The sequence below is a fragment of the Carassius carassius genome, chromosome 31, assembly GCF_963082965.1.
Source record: "Carassius carassius chromosome 31, fCarCar2.1, whole genome shotgun sequence".
Taxonomy (NCBI): Eukaryota; Metazoa; Chordata; class Actinopteri; order Cypriniformes; family Cyprinidae; genus Carassius; species Carassius carassius.
Window position 1 is genome coordinate 22,417,306 of NC_081785.1, and position 20,538 is coordinate 22,437,843.

Here is a 20,538-nt window from a genome sequence, read left to right on the forward strand (position 1 = left end):
ACACACACACAATCTCTCTCTCAGAGTACATCCGTAAGTCATTACCTCTATTACAAGATATTGCACTTGCAAAATATAAGATTCGAGAGTCTTGTCTGCAAGCCGAGCACTATGTGGCCTATCCCACCATGTATGCGCCACCGATATGCGCGCTCATAATGGAAGCAACGTGGTCGCGACGCGCTCGACGCCTCAGGGGCGCAACTGCCCGAGCGCTTTGGAAACAATGAGAAAGCGGCGCGACTACCGATTTCCACGCGTTTTTAGGCGCGAATTATTGACGACAAAAGCGATGACCCTCAGTACCCCTCAAGCTGAGATGTTGATGTGATGTGATATCTGATCTAAGTGGGCGTGGTCTGCGTAAGGTAAAGAGGGCATGACTGATGATGTCATGACATGACAACGCGATTCTCAGACTGCGCTCCAGCTGAGTAATCAATTTTATTTTTTTAAAATAATTTATATATTTTATATTCAAACTGAAAACATAATGTGATTAACACTCAAGTCATTCAAGTCATCCTGTCTCAAGTCAAGTCAAGTCCCGAGTCTTTAACTTCCAAGTCCGAGTCAAGTCTCAAGTATTTTATTTTTTGTCAAGTCAAGTCACAAGTCATAAAAATAGCGACTCGAGTCGACTCGAGTCCAAGTCACCAAGTCACAAGTCCCCATGTCTGCTCGTTCCCTACTCAGGGAACTATGGTTCGTAAACTGAGACAGTTAACATCTATCATTAATATTTGGCTGAAATGGTGTAAGGACATGTAACAGAACAATATGTTTAAAAAGATTAACAATAATAATAAAAAAAATGCTACACAGTTGCTAGTCAGTTTTCTTAGCTGTACTGGCAAAAACATTGACAGAACTTTAACTGATTGATTTTTCAGATAGTGTCTAACTCTGCCAGTTGAAATATTGTATGTCTTTATTTTTTTATGTTATTAATTTTACAGCTGGGTGCCTTCTAAACTGGGGTTAAGAAACATCTTTCAAGATTACAGACAACTCCACATGCTGTCCATTTTTTTGCAATAAATAAAAAATGCTGTTTGTTACTAAAGGAAAAACTTCAACTTGTACTGTAGTAAGACACAATAATACCGTTTACAACTTGAGTTCAGTCTTAATGTATGTGTAGTGTAAGAAAAATGTACAGATCACACCAAGACAAAACATTCACTGACTTATGTTTCGTATCCAGTAGTTTCCTGTTAAATCCATGATGATGTCAGGCTACTTTGAGGATCATGTTTGTCAGACTGTTAACAGTGAAAGTTCCTAGTGACCTTTGCACAAAATTGCGTAATTTGTTTGATGTTAAAATACACTGACAAATCCAAATGTTGATTCACTGCGGTGCTATAAAAACACAGAAATATTGGCTCAACCAATTATGTGAATTTGGGGCGGGGCTATCTGTTTATTCAGCCAATGACAAACGTGTTCTTTTTTTTCAATTCCATTTAGTCATGCTAGTAGAACAGAAATACGTGAAAGCTTTAACTAAAATATCTTAAGATTGTTCATCAAAATAATGCCTACTGACAGGCAGTATATTCACTGCACTCAGCTGCATCACTTCATGCTGACAGAATTAAATCCTCAGAAAATATTATCTTCTAAGTCTATGTCATGCCAGAATTGGCCAGGTCGAAGAACTCTGAATTACTGTGACTGGAAAAGTGTGCTAAAATCATGTTAAATGTGCAAAAGGAAACCTAAAATACCTCTGCTGTCAAGACTCAAGAGACGCTTCCTATTTTATTTTTTTTTTAAACCCAACCGGCTTTGAGGAAAGAACTTGATCCTGTTATTGGCCCAAATATGTCTTCCAGCTCAGCAGAGCAGCCATATCTCCTCATGAAACTTAGGGTTCTTGGAGCTGACTGTGTTCAGAGATAAGTTTTTATAAATGACGCACAAAAGGGAGTATAAATTTGAAGCATTTAACTTCAAAACAGATTTTTTTAAAGCTTTTTAAACAATCTTTCTGGTCTCCTATAATTATTAGATGAGGATGATGTTTAAACACTGTAGAGATATTTCCAAAGTTTAATTCTGTTGAGCACAACAAATCACACATGTGCACACACACACACCCTGTATGGCTACCAGCTAGCCTCTGTGTTTCTTGGCCAAGTGCCCTTAGCAGTATCAATCAATTGACAATCAAGGGCTACCAAAGCCACCACTGGAATTCATTCCAAGGATCTTTTGTTTACAAGACAGGTGCTTTAACCAGCTAAGGAGGGCGACTCAGTGGATCAAAACATCCAGCGGTGAGGCCAAAGGTCCATGGGCTGGATAACTTAAGAGATAGTTCACAACTTTATGTTACTTGTGGGCAACACTGTGCAGTGTAAGGATGAACTGAAAATATTTTCTATTTCACTGCCACAGACGCATCCTTTATGATCAGCCGCTTAGGACTAACAGCGTTAGCGATGTGTTCAAGGTTACGGTCCTTCATTGAGCGGTTAATCGCCTCAGCTACTTCACGCGCAAACAGACATTTCCCTAAACAGCCACAGGCCAGATTATCCGCCATTAATAACGAAAACGTTTATTGATTTTTACTAATTAATACGTATTTTATTTTAGTAATGGTTGTTAGTTTCGTTTCGTTTTTCATTTATTGTGATATTTTTTTTTTTCAGTTTACGAAAAATGGGAATTTGACATTAGCCTACTTCACCTTAGACTTTTAACTCCACTGCAACATCCACTAGTTATGGCTAGAACAGCAACTGTAAACACCACGACTAGCGTTGAACCGACGATGCCCTCAAATCAGACAGGAGAACCGTGACTGAGAACATAACATACGTCGGGAAGCGTGATTGTGAAGGCGGGGCCAGGGGGTGGTATTACTTCTATATTACTTATGCGTAAAGATTCCTAATCCTTCAGATCAGAAGCACCAGGATTGCTGCAATTTGACAGTGCACGCGCAACATTTTTTTAACTATAGCCTACCATCACTCTATCATTGATATTAATTAATCTATTTATTTTTCTGACGTGTCAGAACGCAGTTCCGGACCGTTCCGGCCCACTTTAACCCCTGAGTATAATCTATTTCACGACCCACCAAAATATTTGAGATCAGATAACAATTTGACATTACTTTAAGTTTATTTTTATTTTTAAGTTTATGGCAGAAACCAAGTATTTAAGAACGTTTCATAAAAACTTGAATCAGCTCAGTTCAGGGAACTTTAAGCCGCTGCAAGTGTTTTTAACATTCTTACATTTTTTACATTTAATCAGTGAATTAGAATAATAAGACAGTTGGGCTGTTACCAAGCAAATTAAATCAGTCAACAAAATCCATCTTTGCCATCCAGACATAAGCTGCATCTGAAGTGGCATTTAGATGTATTTTAACACTGTTTAATGCAGGACATGATTGCATTTAACCTGCAGTTACAAATGCATAAATAATGTTTTGATATGTTAAACACAAAATGTTGAATACTGATGTTTTAACCCCTTAACTGTCACTCACATTTTTGAACATAGACTTTATTGTGCACGAGCCAAACTTAAATTTTTATAATTCATAAATGAAAATATTTTGTAACATGATATTGATGTACCATTTACATGGTAATGAAATGTCTGATTTTAAAATGGGTTTTAAAGGATGCATTTTGAAATTTTAAGTTTTCAGTTGATATGTAACTTCTTATGATTTCTAAAATGTGATAGAGAAAAAGGCAACGAAGAAGTCTCTTTTTTTAACAAAGGTCAGAACTCCTGTTATAATGTAGATTTTTGAGGGTGCACTCTTGTCATAAATTAATCTATTACTTTTCCTACATAATTTTTAACAAAAACAATGGTAAAATAATAAGATTTAAATGTGAAATAAAAACAGCCAGTAGGTGGCAGCAAGTCACTGTTAATAAGTGAGTCATTGGAATTGAACCGAATCATTTAAATAGTTGATTTATTCATGAACAAAACAGCTCCTGATGCTCAGAGACGCAAATAGTGCGGTGGCTTTGTTTCATATTATGTTTGTTGGCGAAATAGTGCAAAAACAGGCAATCTTGAGGTTTCTTGAGCTGTTGAAAAAAAAAATCTATATCACATTTGTATATGGTAATTTTTTAAGAAAAAAAAGGCACTCTTCCTTGTGAAATTGATTACCTATATGAAATTCTCTCCGATGACACAGTAACTTACCGCGGGGAAGAAAAAATGATTCGGTCTGGCCAATGATTGTAGGTCAGTCAGACTAAAGATGTTTTAGCATTAATGTAACATAAAATATTTAAGACCCATCGAATCCGAATTTATGACACTTTAAGACTTTTTAATGCCTTATATTAGGAAATGTGATTTAAGACATTTTAAGACTTTTTAAGGACACCCTGTTTCAGCAAATGTGAGTGAGTTTCTTCTTATTAATAATGCAGACCGATTGAGCCTTTTATTAATGAACTGTTAATCTGAGACCCTCACGGTTATTAAAACTTGAGCATGCCCGTGTTTCAAAAATCACGGACGTAATTGCGATTCAAAAATCTCACTAAGTATATTGCTATTCGTAATTAACGTTGTTATATTGTGCAGCCCTGGACTGAACTATGCACGGGAAAGACCCAAAAGAGCAAGGTCCAAAAGAGCAAATGCACTCTCAAGAGTCTCCAGTCAAACAACAAGCTGACAGAGCACAACCACAGGCAGAGAGGCACCACTGTAATTCAAACCCAGAATCTCCGGTTTACAAGACAGGTGCTTTAATCAACCAAGCCACAGCACCAACAAGCATGCTTTCCCACCGGGAGTGCGACTCAGTGGATCAAAACATCCAGCGGTGAGGCCAACAGTTCACAGGCTAGACAGCTTAAAGGGTTAATTCAGCCAAATATTAAAATGATGTCATTAATAACTTACCCTTATGTTGTTCCAAACCCGTAAGACCTCCTCTGATCTCAGTCTCTTCATTGAAACTGTGTGTACGGTCTACTGTCCATGTCCAGAAAGGTAAGAAAAACATCATCAAAGTAGTCCATGTGACATCAAAGGGTCAGTTAGAATTTTTTGAAGCATTGAAAATACATTTTACTCCAAAAATAGCAAAAACTATGACTTTATTCAGCATTGTCTTCTCTTCCGTGTCTGTTGTGAGAGAGTTCAAAACAAAGCAGTTTGTGATATCTGGTTCACGAACGAATCATTCGATGTAACCAGATCTTCTTGAACCAGTTCACCAAATCGAACTGAATCGTTTTAAACTGTTCTCATCTCCCATAACCATTAATCCACAAATGATTTAAGCTTTTAACTTTTTTAACATGGCTGACACTCCCTCTGAGTTCAAACAAACCAATATCCCGGAGTAATTTATGTACTCAAACAGTACACTGACTGAACTGCTGTAAAGAGAGAACTGAAGATGAACACCGAGCCGAGTCAGATAACGAACAACAGACTGACTCGTTCTCTGCCTGGGAGGATCACAGCATCCAGAGAAGGGGTCAATGATTCGCAGGCCAGGCGCTGGATAGCTTAAAAATGTGCAGTGACAACTCAGTCGGGAAAAGCACACACTCAGAAAAGCACACACTTGAGGGACACATGGGCTGCCAATGGCACCACTGAGATTTGAGCCCAGGATATCCTGTTTATGAGACAGGCGCTTTAACTCACTAAGCCACAGCACCAACTGGCATGCCACCCAACCGGAGGGTGGCTCAGTGGATGAAAACATCTAGTGGTGAGACCAACGGCTTACGGCCCATAGGCTGGACAGCAACAGAGTGTCCAATCCTGCTCCTGGCGATTGACTGTCCTGCAAATTTAGCTAAGGGGTGGTTTGCAAATGGAATCACCTGCTGCCCTGGTGCTCCTCTGAACCCCCCAAACCTCTCACTCGGAGGTGGTGCCTTTTATAAGTCAGGCACTTTAACCAACTAAGCCACGGCACCAAGCTGTATGCTTGAACTCCAGGAGGGTGACTTAGACAATAAAAGCATTTAGAGAAGAGTCCTACGGCCAGGCATTGCACATCCTAAAATAGTTTTTTGACAACTGAGTTGGGGTGGCCAACTAGCCTCTGTGTTTGTTGGTCTAGCACCCTTAGCAGAATGCCAACATTTCAAATGCAACATTTGAATGGCCTTATATGGTGGTTTAGATGTCCAATGCACAACAGCACAACCACAGGGTATAAGGAACTGCTGGGATTCAAACCCAGGATCTCCAGTTTACATGGCAAGAGATTTGACCAGCTAAGCCACAGCACCTCACACCAATAGCACATTTGCATGGCGTCCTATCCTTCAGAAACACCCAAGGGGTGGTTTTTAAAAGCACACCTTCCGCAAGGACACAAGAGCAGACAACCAAAGGCACCGCTGGGATTTGAACCCAGTTTACAAGACAGGCGCTTTAACCAACTACAGTATATTTGCTGCAAACATTTAAAAAAGTAAGCAGATATTATATCATAGTAGATGGGAGCCTGGGAGTGTTAAGGGCAAGTAAATGAGAAAGTGACTGCATAAGTATGGACAAGGGGCAAAATCATTAAAAGGGAAAAAAAAGTATTTAATGAAAAAAATGAATGCTTTTCAAGTCTTCTCAGCAGCCAGAGACTTGTTTTATAGCAAGCACAATTTATTAAAAGAGTTCTTCATTTATTTTAATAATCATGCAGAGACACCATAGAGAAGTGTTTGTTCACAGTGGTCCTGTTGTCACAATTTCAAATCCATAATTAAGAATAAATAGATAGAGCACTATAACTGTGTGTGATGAGAGTTAGTAACAGTTAATTTCTAAAGAATTTATTTTAATACTCTTTTAAAATATAGTTATGTATCTCAGTGAGGTCCAATTTGTTCCTTGCAGATTAACTGGTTCAGAAAATATTTCCTGAAGCCCCCATTTTTTTTTTACCTTGCTGTTAAAAGACTTTTTCAGAACAAATAATTATTTTGGAGATGCACACACACATGTGGGGTGTTTTGGGGCTTAATGTGTGTGTGCGTATCATAGATTTTTATACTAACCACCCCCTACGACCTCAAGTATGACAAAACCACAGCAGCGTCCACAAATTTCTCTCTTCTACTCTCTTTCTGTTTTGTACTTACTTTCACTCTCAGTGGTCTCAGTGCACAACTGAATGGCCATTTACCACAAGACCTCTGCGGCAACCTTGACAAACCATTCTTCAGTCTGAATTGCTCAGGATATATATATATATATATATATATATATATATATATATAAATGCTCCGGCAGTTTGATTTCTAGAGCAAGATTTAATGCTTTGACTGGTTAGTGTTGTTTATCACTCAAGTAAGTTGCATTAATTTTAATTTCTTTAAGCTTTACTACTAAATTATTGATAATAAGGTCAACAGCTCATCACCTTGACACACATTTTCTCCCTTATAGACATCCAGAGATATGTATTTGCATTTTCTGAGAGGATCATTTTTTAAAAGACATCATATAGCTGTAATATTCAGTATTATCTGCAAACTGATTCAGCTGCAGAAACAACTACTCCACACAGTTGTCTTTGTTGAAATCATATGAAATGCTGCATTGGAAAGGCAATGGCCCTCTTTTCTATGGGCACAGAGGGGTGCACAGGAAGCAAAAGACATTTATGACAAAAGGTCAATGGGTGTACCCAAGTCTCACTGACAAAGTGCCTCAGCAAACAAAACCCAACTATTCAGCTGAATCCCTAAAAGATGCTCTGATGCTGGGTTATTATGCATTCTAGATTATATGTGTAAACATAAGGACAGAAAATAATGTACTAAAGTTTATTTTAATTCCTAGTCACCATATAAGGCAGCAAAAAGATGCTGAAAAAATTTCTGAGGGTAGTTTATGCATTCCAGTTTGTCTAGATAATACTTCCTAAAACTGATATTTGTAAAACTCACAAATACTGTATGTGCATTGCATGTAGGATGCATTGTTATTATATATATTTGCTGCATTGCATATTGAAGTATTGAAGAGATTGTCATAAATGGACAAACACTGAATGGTTTTATAATAATGCATTGGCTTTGACACAGTAAAAGCAATGTTTCATACGAAAGAATATAAATGACGCACTGAAGTTATCAGAATGACAAACGCGTGAATGTGCGCAGCTGAACACAACACATGCGGCGGAGAGCGGCGTTACGAACGGACTTACCCGAGGACCATTCGACTTCTGCGCTGAGGCTGGTGGCAGGCACATCATCAGTAGCGCGTGGGAATACACAAATACAAAAAAGACCAGATTGTGGCAGTACATTCTGTTTGACGTTGAAGTAGACAATTGACAGACTACGGACAAGATAGACTTAAGAATTGGAAGTGGACCCAAAGTTGCAAGAAATTCCAAAAGTTTGTTTCCAAATAAATTCGTCCTCAGAGGGTTTCTTCTTTACGTGTGTCTGGGTTCAAAATGCCAAAGAGTACGCAGACAACATGATGAAAACCGTAATGATGCACTCTTTCCACGGCGTGTGATGTACTGTGCTATCCAAAGCTGCAGGTTGAATAGTTTGTCTTTCACTTTGGGACGCGTTTAAAACGTAAGGAGGTGGGATTGTTTGGCGTGATTGACAGAGGGGACGTCCAATGAGAGGGGTGTGTATATGTGGGGGTCTGGGGCAAAGGTGCAATGCTCCGCAGATTCATATTAATCATCAGCCCACTTGGTTACCGCAAGAGTAATGACGCACAAAGCTCTACGTCTTTAACCCAACTCTCCTTCTAAACGATTTGCAACTTATTTATTTTTTATGGGTAAATAATTGACAAGCCGTTAAATGGTTTATGTTATTATTATTATTATAAATGCAATTCCATTAAGTGTGTGTGTATTTGTGTGTGTATGCAAATGCAAGCTCAGGAGATTGTAATAATTTAGTTAAATAATAGGTTATATGAAGGTGTATTATGTTCTCATGAAATGGTCAACATGATGGTGGATTTGGTGTAGATTTCCCCTGTAAGATACACAGATAGATAGATACAGAGTAAAGAAAGAAAGAAAGAACCACTTTCTTCTCAAAAATTGAACTCTACACTTTCTTCAAATTAATTTTAAGGGAAAAAGGAGAGGAAGAAAGGCACAGCTCTGACAAGCAGGGCTCAGGACTGTCTCCATGCGGTACAGCTATCATTGATGGTTATGATGGGTGTAAATTGATGTGCCGTTAGGTTTCCATTCGAACCACTCCCCGGGATTCGGTTATGCCGCAGCGTTCTACACCGTGCCAGCTGGTCTCTGCTACGCCGGGACTGTGTGATGTTCTTCTGGGGGAGGGGGGGGGGGGGGGGGGATGGGTGGCGAGAAGGGGTGGACAGGAGTGTCTAATGGAATGTTAACGAGATCACTTTATGTCCTGTATCCACTTTCCTCCTGTCCGCTCCTTTGACCATGTCCTCGGACCAAACAAAGCCGCTTTCTGGCGTGTGAAAATAAATTGTTGTTGGAGAAACGTTGACCAACACAGATGGCTGTTGTAACTTGGCTGTACTTGAAACAAATGTTTGACAGGGGCCAGAGAGAAATGAGAGGGCGAACAAGCTGAAAAGGGCTGTGCTGCCCAATTATCACACCGACCCTTTCCACAGATTCTCAATGGCAGTTCACAGTCTGTTTATAGCAAGCAAAGCCGACAGAAAATTAGCAGGTGTCTGTAGACAAGACCAGCCAGCCTAAACCAGCGGGCACCCCGCCGACTCCAACGCAATTATTGCCAGGCTATGCACATTTAGTGGCTTTAATCAACACATCAGTACAGAGGAGAGCTCTCTCCCCCCACCCTTATCTTATTATGATGTATAAGATAACCATGACAGGCCCGCTTCCCATTACGTGTCCTTAATACCTTTGTACTTTAAATTGTGTGGCTCTAACTGCTCTTAAACCCATTTACAGCTTTTATAATTAGACATCTGGACCAAGCTTTATTGTGGGTTTACTAGCTTTCAGAGAAGGCAAAGTTTCGACTCTAGTCCTGAGCCATTCCTTCAGCTAATGTCTTTGACAGCAATTGTCTTCTTCAAGGCATATACATATCCTTACCAGATGTCTAATTAATCTACAAAATATTTTACTGTAGATTTTTATTTATATATTTTTTTCAAAAGTGTATGGTTTTGGTTGAGTGTCAAAAATAAACTAATGAACACTATCAGTGGAGCTTTCTTTCTTTCTTTCTCAAGAAGGGCGTATTAAAGGAATATATCATGTTCTGTACCAAATAATCTCAGCTGACAGCATTTGTGGCATATTATGTGCATTCCCACACACATAATAAAAAGGTTACATTTTATTTTAAGTTGCCTTGTTACAGTGTAAAACTATTAGGATCTGAACAATATGAATTGAGAAATATTATATTAACATTATTAACTTAATTATAAGAAAGAAAGAAAAAATGAAAAAGCATATAATATAAAAAGTATATTATATAAATAACTATATATATATATATGTGTGTGTGTGTGTGTGTGTGTGTGTGTGTGTGTGTGTGTGTGTGTGTGTTATCCCACAAATGCTGTCAATTGAGCTTAACCTGCAATATTGCTTAAAGTTTATAGAATTATAAAATGTATGGGTACACGTTATTTTAAGGGGACAGTAACATGTTACTTGTACTTTCTATAGTAACAGTAAATGATGCACAATTACAACCAGTTAACCCCAAACCCTATCCTTGACTGTATAGTTAGTACATGTAGTTCATGAATAATACTCAGTACTCTTATTTGTGCAACTACTATATGTGTAACTACACTGTAATAAAGACACATTAAAATAAAGTGTAATCAATCTGAATAAATAATGTGAATAGTTATGACTAAGATACCTAGTTATTGGATGAGAAATACTAAAGTTTGTACTGAAATCTCAGACTTCTTGGAAAGTCTGTCCTGAAACTGCAAAGAAGAGACTTTTTCTCAGAAGAAAAACCTGATGTAGAAGTCTATATTTGTTCTTAGTGTAATCTCGGTGGAAAACAACTGAGATCTGATTTGTGATTGCATTGCACAGGTGTGTGTACAGTAAGTATTTGTATTCCTATTCACTTGGTTTGTGTCTTCAAGATGGACTGATACAAGACATTTCAGATCTGAGGATTGCTCAATATATCTTTGTCCATATTTGACCTAATCGTGGAAGAATGAGGGAAAGAGATGGACAGAGAATGTGAGGTCAGATGCAAAGCCCTTTCACTTTAAAGTCCCTCATCTGGCTTTCATTTGTTCAATTCCTTGTCTTTTACATCTACTGACAGCAATTTTCACAAGCTCCTGTATCTGGAGATATCACGTGATTTCCGGCCTGGCCAAAGAGTTCAGATGGTCTGGTCAATTACTTTTTTTTTCTTCTTTTTTTTTTTTATAACACCTTCTTTGGGGTCACCTTTTAAGGATACCTCTCAACACACACACAAATATTAATTGATATTTGAAATCAACATCAGTCTCAGTGTATCGCTCAACCACCTCTTCTGATAAGCAAAGAGTGATTGCGGCACAGAAAAAGAGAACGATCAAAGGGAAAGAAAGAGTGTGAAAAGAACTATTGATACAGTGTCCAACTAGTAGTGTGTCCAACACCTGCACCGCCTATTCACCCGAGTTTTTACACACTGTCAACCACAATTAATGGCTCTCAGGGGTAGGGCTGCCTGCCCTCTGTTGGGGCCCCTTATGAGTGCCTAATTGAGCATACCACCCTCCTGATTGAATTAACTGCTTGGTCCCAGGGACCTTAACTCCCTCTGTGCCAGCCCCAAGGAGGAAGGGGGAAGGAGCAAGGGGTCGAGAGCGCAGAGTTGTCAAAATGTCAGCAAAGCGTGGCCCTTGCTGTTGGCAAAACCATGGCAGAAATGTGAACTGGGGGCATTCAAAGGTCCTGGTCTTTGCAAGGACAGGTCTGCCAGGTGGGTGGGTGGACGGGGAGGGGGGGTAAATAAAATGAAATTAATTAATTAAATATTTTAAGATTTTGCTTTAAAAACATGTTTTTGTTTTAGGACTTATTTTCATGGCTATGATTTTGTGTTGAAATTTATATAGTATGAATACATAAGGGAAAGTGGTTGCGTTATGATAAATAATTTTTTTTTAAAGTACACATATTCTATGCATTCTTGCAATTAATATGAGCTGCTGTATAAAAACTGCAATACGTATTATAAAATAATTAATTTTATTATTTTATATAATTTTTTCTATTTCATACATCATGTCAGTAACATGTCAACTTTTATTTCTTGTAATTTACTAATTAATAAAAGGCAGTACAAGAAATACTAGCCTGCTACCATGATATACCCTTCATTTTTAAGGAAATAAATGGTTTTATTCAGCAAGGACACATTAATTTAATCAAAAGTGACAGTAATTCAAATAAATGCTGTCATTTAAATTAAAATTTATGCATTTAGCAGACGCTTTTATATAAAAAAAAGTCTTCTGTGTGGGCAGCTTGGGTTTCTTGGTTACTTTATAATCCAGAATAAAGTCCTATGAGTAAAGAGATCATGCTCTAATGTAATAATTACATTCATATGTTTACCAAATACTGTGTATCATTTCATATAATATTGAGCAAAGCCAGATTATCCATCCACAGTGCACCAATTCTAAAATCCAATAAACAAAATTTGAGTCAGATGAATTGAAATTAGACTTTGATTATTAGATCATGTAAATAACCAAAGCTTAAACATGAGGATTCTACAAAACTGTGTCATTACACTCCAGTACGTCAGGTTTCTATATTCCACTGTTTGTTAGCAATAATTTAGACATGACATCATGGTTCATGAAGGAGATGTCATTCCATCAGCCAATAGTGCTCATAACTGAAATGCAATCCAGATAAAAATAATGTTGGGTCTTGATTGAAGCATAGAAACTTTTCCATATGTTTCCATCAGCTAACCCCAACCAGCTCCATCTCTATACCATGCAACTCACCTCTTTGTGACCCCCAGCACAGTTTTGGGGGCATGCTATTGTGAAGAGTGAACTATATCTCCCATACACCCCCACCTCAGATCTCATGCCCTCAAATGACAAGGAATCGTACACATTGTTTGATGTCACCCAGTGCTCACAGCTTTTCTGATGGGTGTCCGCATTACGGGGTCAATTAAACTCGCACTGTTCTTACACTGGGTCAGAAGTTTAGTGGGTCACCACCACAGACTCCCCCTCCAGTTATCTAATCCTATTCTATAAAACGTCTCTCTGGACGCTTGAGGAATCCAAACGCATCCTGAGTTTGTTTTTGAATATCATTTAGCATAACTGATAATGGAATAATTTGTTATTGTTGGATGAATCTCATGAAATTTAGCAGCCTGTCAAGGTTTCTTTCATTGTGACATTACTTTCTGAATAGTTCACCCAAAAGTACAAAGTTCTGTTTTAATTCCTCACCTACATGTCATTCCAGACCTTGTACAAAAAGTGGATTTCCCATGAAAGAGAAAAAGTAGTAGTTTCAGACACCTTAGCAAACCTCCTGCAAAGATTATGTACAGAGTTATACAGTTAAGACACTCCTAGAAATGTATGGATGCTATTGCATAAACTTACCTAAGCAAGTGGCATTTAGGCAAACTGTTTTCAAGCAAAACACTTCGTAACATTTAAAAAAAAAATGTTAAACAATAAAACAACCGATAGCTATACCATTCAAAATTATGACAAAAGTCAATCTGACCCTTTTGGACATAATTGGGTTCAGTAAACATGTGAATAGTCTTGAATGAATCATCAGTTGCAGGTGAACTAGAAGGGAACTTAGACATGAATTCATAAACAACATAAAAAAAATACCAGGAACTGGTTGAAACTAACTGCAAAAAAAAAAAAAAAAAAAAAAAATTCCTTTCCAAACAAACAAACAAACTTGAAATTAGTTCTGAAGAAATTTGATCGATGTTTGCAGATATCATTTGATCTCATATTTAGTAACCTAATGCAATGAAATTCACATCTTTCTTAAGAGTAGCATGACTGCATAAAGAGACTCCATTTAAAGCAAGCACGGCAGATTTCCTTAAAGCCGCGTTATTTTTGTGCATATTGCGCCCCCTAGCGTAGAGTTTGACTTATTACAACATTGAACAGACAGCCCTGTCAGAATTTTTTTTTTTCATCCAATATTTACACTCCTGAATTTCCATTGATCATTTGCAAAATTCAGTTTAAATAACTGATTAGTGTTAGGCTACATTAGATGTAATAATATTATTAGCATTACTATTTCTGTTGCAGAAACAGGATGTATGCTAGATATCATTTTCAGGTCTGTGCAAACCACACCTATAATATACGATAAAAAAAACATAGGCTAACGCATGTCTTTTTTTTACCATGTTTATCATGACAGCAAGGCAGAATCGTTCATTCTCCGTTCATATGGCCATAACAGTGGGACAAAGGGCTGGATATGTGCGATATTTTTAGAGCGCAGTCACACGGAGGCGGAGCACGGATGCCTCACGGCCAAGGATGCGAGAGTCAAACAGCAGGTGGAGACTGACTGCTGAAGGATAGAACCAGACGAGAACCGACCACATAATCTCAAACAAATTCGATGACGAAGAGGGGAAATATCAATGACCTGATATGCTTTAAACGAGTGGGACCTGATAGCGGTAAGAGTTTTTTTTTTTTTTTTTTTTTTTTTTTTTGCGATATCGTCGTGCCTTATGTTCTTATGGGCAAATGATTCCTAGCGCATTTATGTCATCAGATACTATTGCGCTGGGTTTGATAGGGACCCCTTACTGTATGCGAAATCAAAACCATCTACTCTGGAAACCATCTGCGAAGTGAGAGACTGTTTTGAGCATTTGTGTTTTTAGATGGCTCTTGCAGATGGCTCTTGCAGTGTGTTGTCTGGTTGGGGCCTATAATGTTGTTGTTAATCGAAGCTTGCGATACACATAGTCGTGTCATCGATATGGAGAGAACGAAACATTCCATAATTTGACTTGAAAAAAAAAAGACATAAAATTGTGTAAAATTGTGATTAAGTAACTGCATTATTGAGGTTTAGAGGCATTAGACAGACAGAAAGACAGACACACAGAAAGAATATATATATATATATATATATATATATATATATATATATATATATATATATATATATATATATATATATATATATATATATAAATATATATATATATATATATATATCGATAGATGGATAGATGGATGCGGAGTGATGAGACATTGAAATGGTTTTACATACTTGCATGACTGCATCTGAATCAGTCTCTAAAAATAGCAACTACACAAGTTCTTTAATATTGCCCAGAATGCATGTGTAACCTTATGTAATTATCCTTAGGCGGGAACCGTCATCACATAGAGAAGCAGAGCGTAAGAAATATGCATTCATGTGCAAGCTTTGTAACGTCCCTCAACCTTAGATAGCACCCTTAAGCTTTGATCTCTAGACAGAACATAATAATCCCTGTGATTCCACAAATCTGCTTGTGGGTTATCCAGCACTGTCATTGAAACACTGCAGTATTAATTTGTGTGTGTGTGTGTTTTATACAGTAAACCATGGTGGACCCATTGGAACCTGATGACCAGAGTAAATTCAGAGGGGCCCAGTTTGAAAGCCCTTCTGCAGCATCTGAAGCACCATGTTTACCTGAGCCAGGTGATGATAGAGAGAAAGATATTAGTGTGGATTCCAGCCCACAGACAGAGCCCAGTACTGAACCTGTACCGAGCTCTCAAGAACCATGCCAGCAGCAAAACAGTCAACCAGAAGAGCTAAAACTACATCTGGACCTTTACAATTTTGACTCACCAGCTGCAGAAGGCAGTCGGTATGTACTGACAAGCCCTCGCTCTCTCGAGGCATGCGCACGATGTGGACTGAAACCTGTGGAGCTTCTGCCTCGTCCACTGTCTGATTTTGCCCGTGAGGCACCCGGCCGGAGTATGCGTGTCGCCACAGGAATGTTTGAGATATATGAGCGGGATAGACATGCTAAACTCCGACACTGCAGAGAGGAGAGAGAGCGGATTATCAGAGAGGAGAAGAGGCGAATTCTGCAGGCAGCTCTAAACAATAATGCTGGTCCACTGGCTTCAGAGAAGTCACAGGAAACTGTAAATGCTGGATTGTCTCAACAAACCAATAATAATTTAATAAATCCAGCCCCAAAAATAACACCCACTTGCAGTGGTGCACCTAAAAAACAATCTACATCAACTACCCCTAAAAGCATGACAGCAGGTTCAGGACAAGTTACTACAGTGTCCACATCCAGTTCTCCTCCAAAAGTCAGTCCAGTGAACTCTGCTTCTACTGCTAAAGGAACTTGTTCAAAAAAGTCCATTGAAGCAGAATCTGGGGAAAAACCTCAAGGTCCAAAACCTTCAATAATCCAACGATCGATTCAGTCAGCTCCAGGAGGTCAGGGCTCAAAAAAACCCTCCAGCGCCCATACAAAGGCTCCAAATACTTTCCCCAGATCAGTAACAAAACCTTCCTCCTTTCCAAGGACACCAACTTCACTTGCCCCAATAGTGTCAAAATCTGCTGTCCAAAGTCCTGCCAATGGCATCACAAGTACGTTTGCACAGCACAATGGGAACATCTTCTCTAAATCAAAGGCTAGATGCAGAAGCCACTCATTGGAGTCTTTGCAACGCAGACGTGACACGTTTTGTTCCTCTACTGCTTCAACAACAAACACCACAACTACCACATGTACCTCCTCTGAATCTGCTTCCTCATCCTATAGCTGGGAAGGGGCAAGAGATCACTGGGCTAAGACATCAAGCCCTCATGCCCGGACTTTAGCTACCTTTAACTCCCTGATGGGTCGCAGTTTGAGCTTGGGAGATCTTAGCCACTCTCCACAGACTATGCAAAAAGTCGAGCGCATTGTGAAAGAGGTGAAACGACGAGGACTTAAAGCTGTCCCAGAACGAGACAGAAAGATTGCTGCACTAATGCTAGCCAGGTACCAAGAGGAGGACATAATGAGCCAGACACGCTACGTAGCACACCTGCAATGGGACAGTGAGCGCAGACTAGAGGAGCTCCGAAGGGGACGTGAAGAAAGGGAGAAACAGAGGGCTGTGCAGCAGTGCCAGCGTGCCTGGCAGTCACAGGTTTCTACCCGGCAGCGCTGGCTTAACCAGCAGGAGCGTGATGTGGCAGAGGCGAAACTTCGCCAAGCATTGGAAAGTGAGGAGCGTTGGAAGGAACTGGCTGAGCAACAAGAACGCAGCCGGTTGCAGAAACTGCAACAGACTGCTCGTGAGGAGAAACACAAGAAGGCATTACAAGAACAGAACCTTAAATCTATCGAGGAGGAGCGTGTTGCTATTCTTGAGCAAGAGAAACTGCTCCTCAAGGAGAAACTGACCATCGCTGAGCTGAAGCGACAGGAGCGAGAGCACCAAATTCAAGAGGAGCGTCGTGGACTCAACCGTGCCGAGAAGAGGCGCCATGCAGCTCTTATCCAAGAGATTGCACGCAGAGAAGCGGACGAGCGTGAAGAAGCACGGAGAATAGCTGAAGAGAAGCTAAGTAGGTCTTTGGAAAACTATGAGCAAATACAAGAAAAACGTGGGCAAGAGTTAAAGGAGAAAGCTAAGCGAGAAGAGAAGCAGATCCAGAAAGCAAGACGGGCCGCTGAACTACGTGAGCAACAGCAGAAGGAACAGATGGAGGCAAGGGCTAGGGAGGCTGAAAGACGTGCACAACAAGCCACTCAAATAGCTGAAGAGAGGGCGCGGGAAAAGGCCCAACGTGTGGTTCAAAGCAGGCAGGAAAAAAATCGACTCCAAAGGCTTAATCGTCAACGCGTAGAGGAGGAGGAGAAAAAGCGTCGCCTAGAACTGTTGCAGTCCATTGAGCGCAAACTGGAAAAAAGTGAACAGATTTTTAGAGAAAAACGTGCAGTTTTGGAAAGTGCTCGATCCGTGGCACGTGCATCTTTCCACGTGCGCGATCGTGTTCGTGAAGAGACAAACATGCGCACCTTCGACAAGATGGCCCTGGAGGCTCAGTTGAAAGCAAATTTAGTTGAGAAGTGAGCACTTCAACTGTGCAACTTATTTACTCTTTCCATGCACATCTGTCTAGAAATAAGTTGTGCTTGAGCCTACATGCTAGCCTCATTGCCAAACTACAGCAACAATATTGATGGTCGTGCCCTTAAGTGTTGTATTTAAAGATTCATTTATTCCTGATGCTGGATCATTTTCATCATGTAATTTAAATAAATATTTTTCTGTATTTATATATTTAAAATTTGAATCTAAGAACTTTGTGCTTATGTGTGTATGATTATATGTCGGGGCATGATTGTTTTTTGTAACTTGGCAGCCATGTTGCTTTGAGAACTGCATATAACGAGTTCATTGTTTACAAGGAAGTTTGGCACTATGGTAGCAGTGATGGCTTCTTTCTAAGGGTAGCTTTATTCCTTAGAAAAAGAAAAGGGGATGGGATGGGATGTTTCTCCCAGAGCAAATCTTTTGAGGGAGACTCTTCTTTTAGGAATCTTGGCCATAGGAGAGTGAGCCATGACTTGACTGTGTGTATACCAAACTCTGAATGCTGACTGAGCATTACATCCTAGAGTCGGGACATGACAAAGAATGATGTCAGCACAGCCTAACTGCTGAAGAAGCACAGGAGTCTTTGGTCAGCAACAGACCAATCAGTGCTTAAATCCATACTGACATCCCCTGCATTGCTTCAGGTGTGCTTATTTTCTTTTCTCACAAGCTTCATTTTTGGTATTCTACTTCTCATACGGCATGTTCAGAATGGAATACTAGCTTACTTCTTACTGTGCAGTATAAACTAAACATCAGTGCTCATTATTCAGAAATATATGACCACTGAATTCAACTAACCAGGCTTCATTATTGTAACATGACATTACCTCATCGCAGCATGTCACTACGATTAAGGAAATAAATATGATTAAATTGCATTTTTAATTTAGCTTTGAGTCCAATAAAACAATGACTCAAATGCAGAAAGTGGAGTGCATTGGATTGTGGGATACAGTGTTCCGGTATGCTTTTTTTGTATAATGCACATTTTGGTTGCAGGACATACAGAAAATTAGCATACTATGGACAGAACACATACTAGCTATATACTGCAGAAATAGTAAGACCAGTAGTACATCTTGCTATTTTGAACATTGCCTGAACATTATTGGTTACTGAATGTCCATTATCCATATTAAAAATAACGCCTGTGTGATGAAAATGAGAGCATTGAAGCCAATACGAATGTTCATATTACATAAAACTTTGGTATTTATGGTTTAACCATGAGTAGGCATAGAAATATAACATATATGAAACAGGGTGCTAGTCATTAAACTCCCATTGTACTAGAAATGCTATGTCATCATGGTACATATCTAGAGGAAAGGGTTGGAGAAGAACTCACATCGATATCTGTGAGAAAAGCACCTCTATAGGCATTTCAGTTCCTATGAGAGCTTAACCCACACTGATGCTTGTCACAGCAGCCATCTGTCACAGGCTTTTTTTTGTACTTTATAGCAGTCAACAACTGTTTTTAGGGCTAACACATTTTTCAGTGCCTCTGCATACAGGCTTTTTAGATGATTATTGCATGATAACTGCACAACACATTTATATATTCAAATTTGTTATGCAAGCAAGTCTGATAGTGCAGCTTAATTATTAGTTGTTTTATATAACAGAGTGAAAAGCTAAGTTTCTTCGCAATAACTGTCTGTTATCTGGTTTGTCTCTCCTGATGCAGGTTTGGGAGTGGAGAAGATGATGATGTTGGCATCTGTGACCTGATTCAGTAAAAATAAGAGACTGCAAGAGACTGCAAATTTCACTTTGATCACAGATCCTTATTCCCTTTCTGGCAGTGACTCAGCTAGGCATGACGTAATTGGAAGGTTTAATAAACACTAAAGCCATTTTAATTGCAGCATATCCAGATGGCATATCAACACCACTTTTAATATCATAAAAAGCCCAAAGAAACAATTTAATTTGAACAATTTCATATTGCATCATGGGTTAAACTTGAGGGCTTTTTAAATAGAAGCAGAATCGTGTTAAAAAGGAACCAAGCTAATAATCTCAGTTTCATGAAAAAAAAAAGGAATCTGAATGCTTTTTTCATAAAGCTTTTTTGGGCTAATTACAGATTAATAAAAACAGATTGTTTTGTTAAAACATTTTATTCTTTCTTTTGTTTTAAGTGTAAAAGTATATCTCATCAAATTGTTATACTTTTTTTTTTTAATTGCAATGAAAATGTTTTCTGTATGCTACAGATGTTTCATATCTAGTTTATAAAAAATGAAATGCAGGGTGATGCTTTACTTGAAAACCAACAATTCAGTTTTGAAAATGACATACTGTATTTAAATAAATAAATAAAAATTAAATCTGAATTATTTAGTTGTGTTATGCTTCTGGACATAATGTTTTATGAATTCACATTACATAATAGTTGTTTTT

The 20,538-nt window shown here is 38.8% G+C and overlaps 2 protein-coding genes across 7 annotated transcripts in view; one reads left to right on the plus strand and one right to left on the minus strand.

The window, feature by feature from the left end:
* Positions 1–8,528, minus strand: part of LOC132111790 (SPARC-related modular calcium-binding protein 1-like) — a 57,269-nt gene extending 48,741 nt beyond the window's left edge. For all 6 annotated transcript variants that reach the window (XM_059519387.1, XM_059519385.1, XM_059519389.1 and 3 more), the window contains exon 1: positions 8,189–8,528. In XM_059519387.1, the coding sequence (XP_059375370.1) occupies positions 8,189–8,290 (102 nt within the window). In that variant the 5' untranslated portion in view covers positions 8,291–8,528. The remainder of the gene's footprint in view (positions 1–8,188) is intronic.
* Positions 8,529–14,489: 5,961 nt separating this feature from the next.
* On the plus strand, positions 14,490–18,322 carry LOC132111792 (coiled-coil domain-containing protein 177-like). Its single transcript, XM_059519392.1, has 2 exons — positions 14,490–14,675; positions 15,595–18,322. The coding sequence occupies exon 2, from the start codon at positions 15,601–15,603 to the stop codon at positions 18,097–18,099; it is 2,499 nt and encodes an 832-aa protein (XP_059375375.1). The 5' UTR covers positions 14,490–14,675; positions 15,595–15,600; the 3' UTR covers positions 18,100–18,322.
* Positions 18,323–20,538: the final 2,216 nt, after the last annotated feature.

Bases quoted from the DNA above. Each gene is read 5' to 3' on its own strand.
- LOC132111792 (XM_059519392.1), top strand. From the start codon at position 15,601: ATGGTGGACCCATTGGAACCTGATGACCAGAGTAAATTCAGAGGGGCC.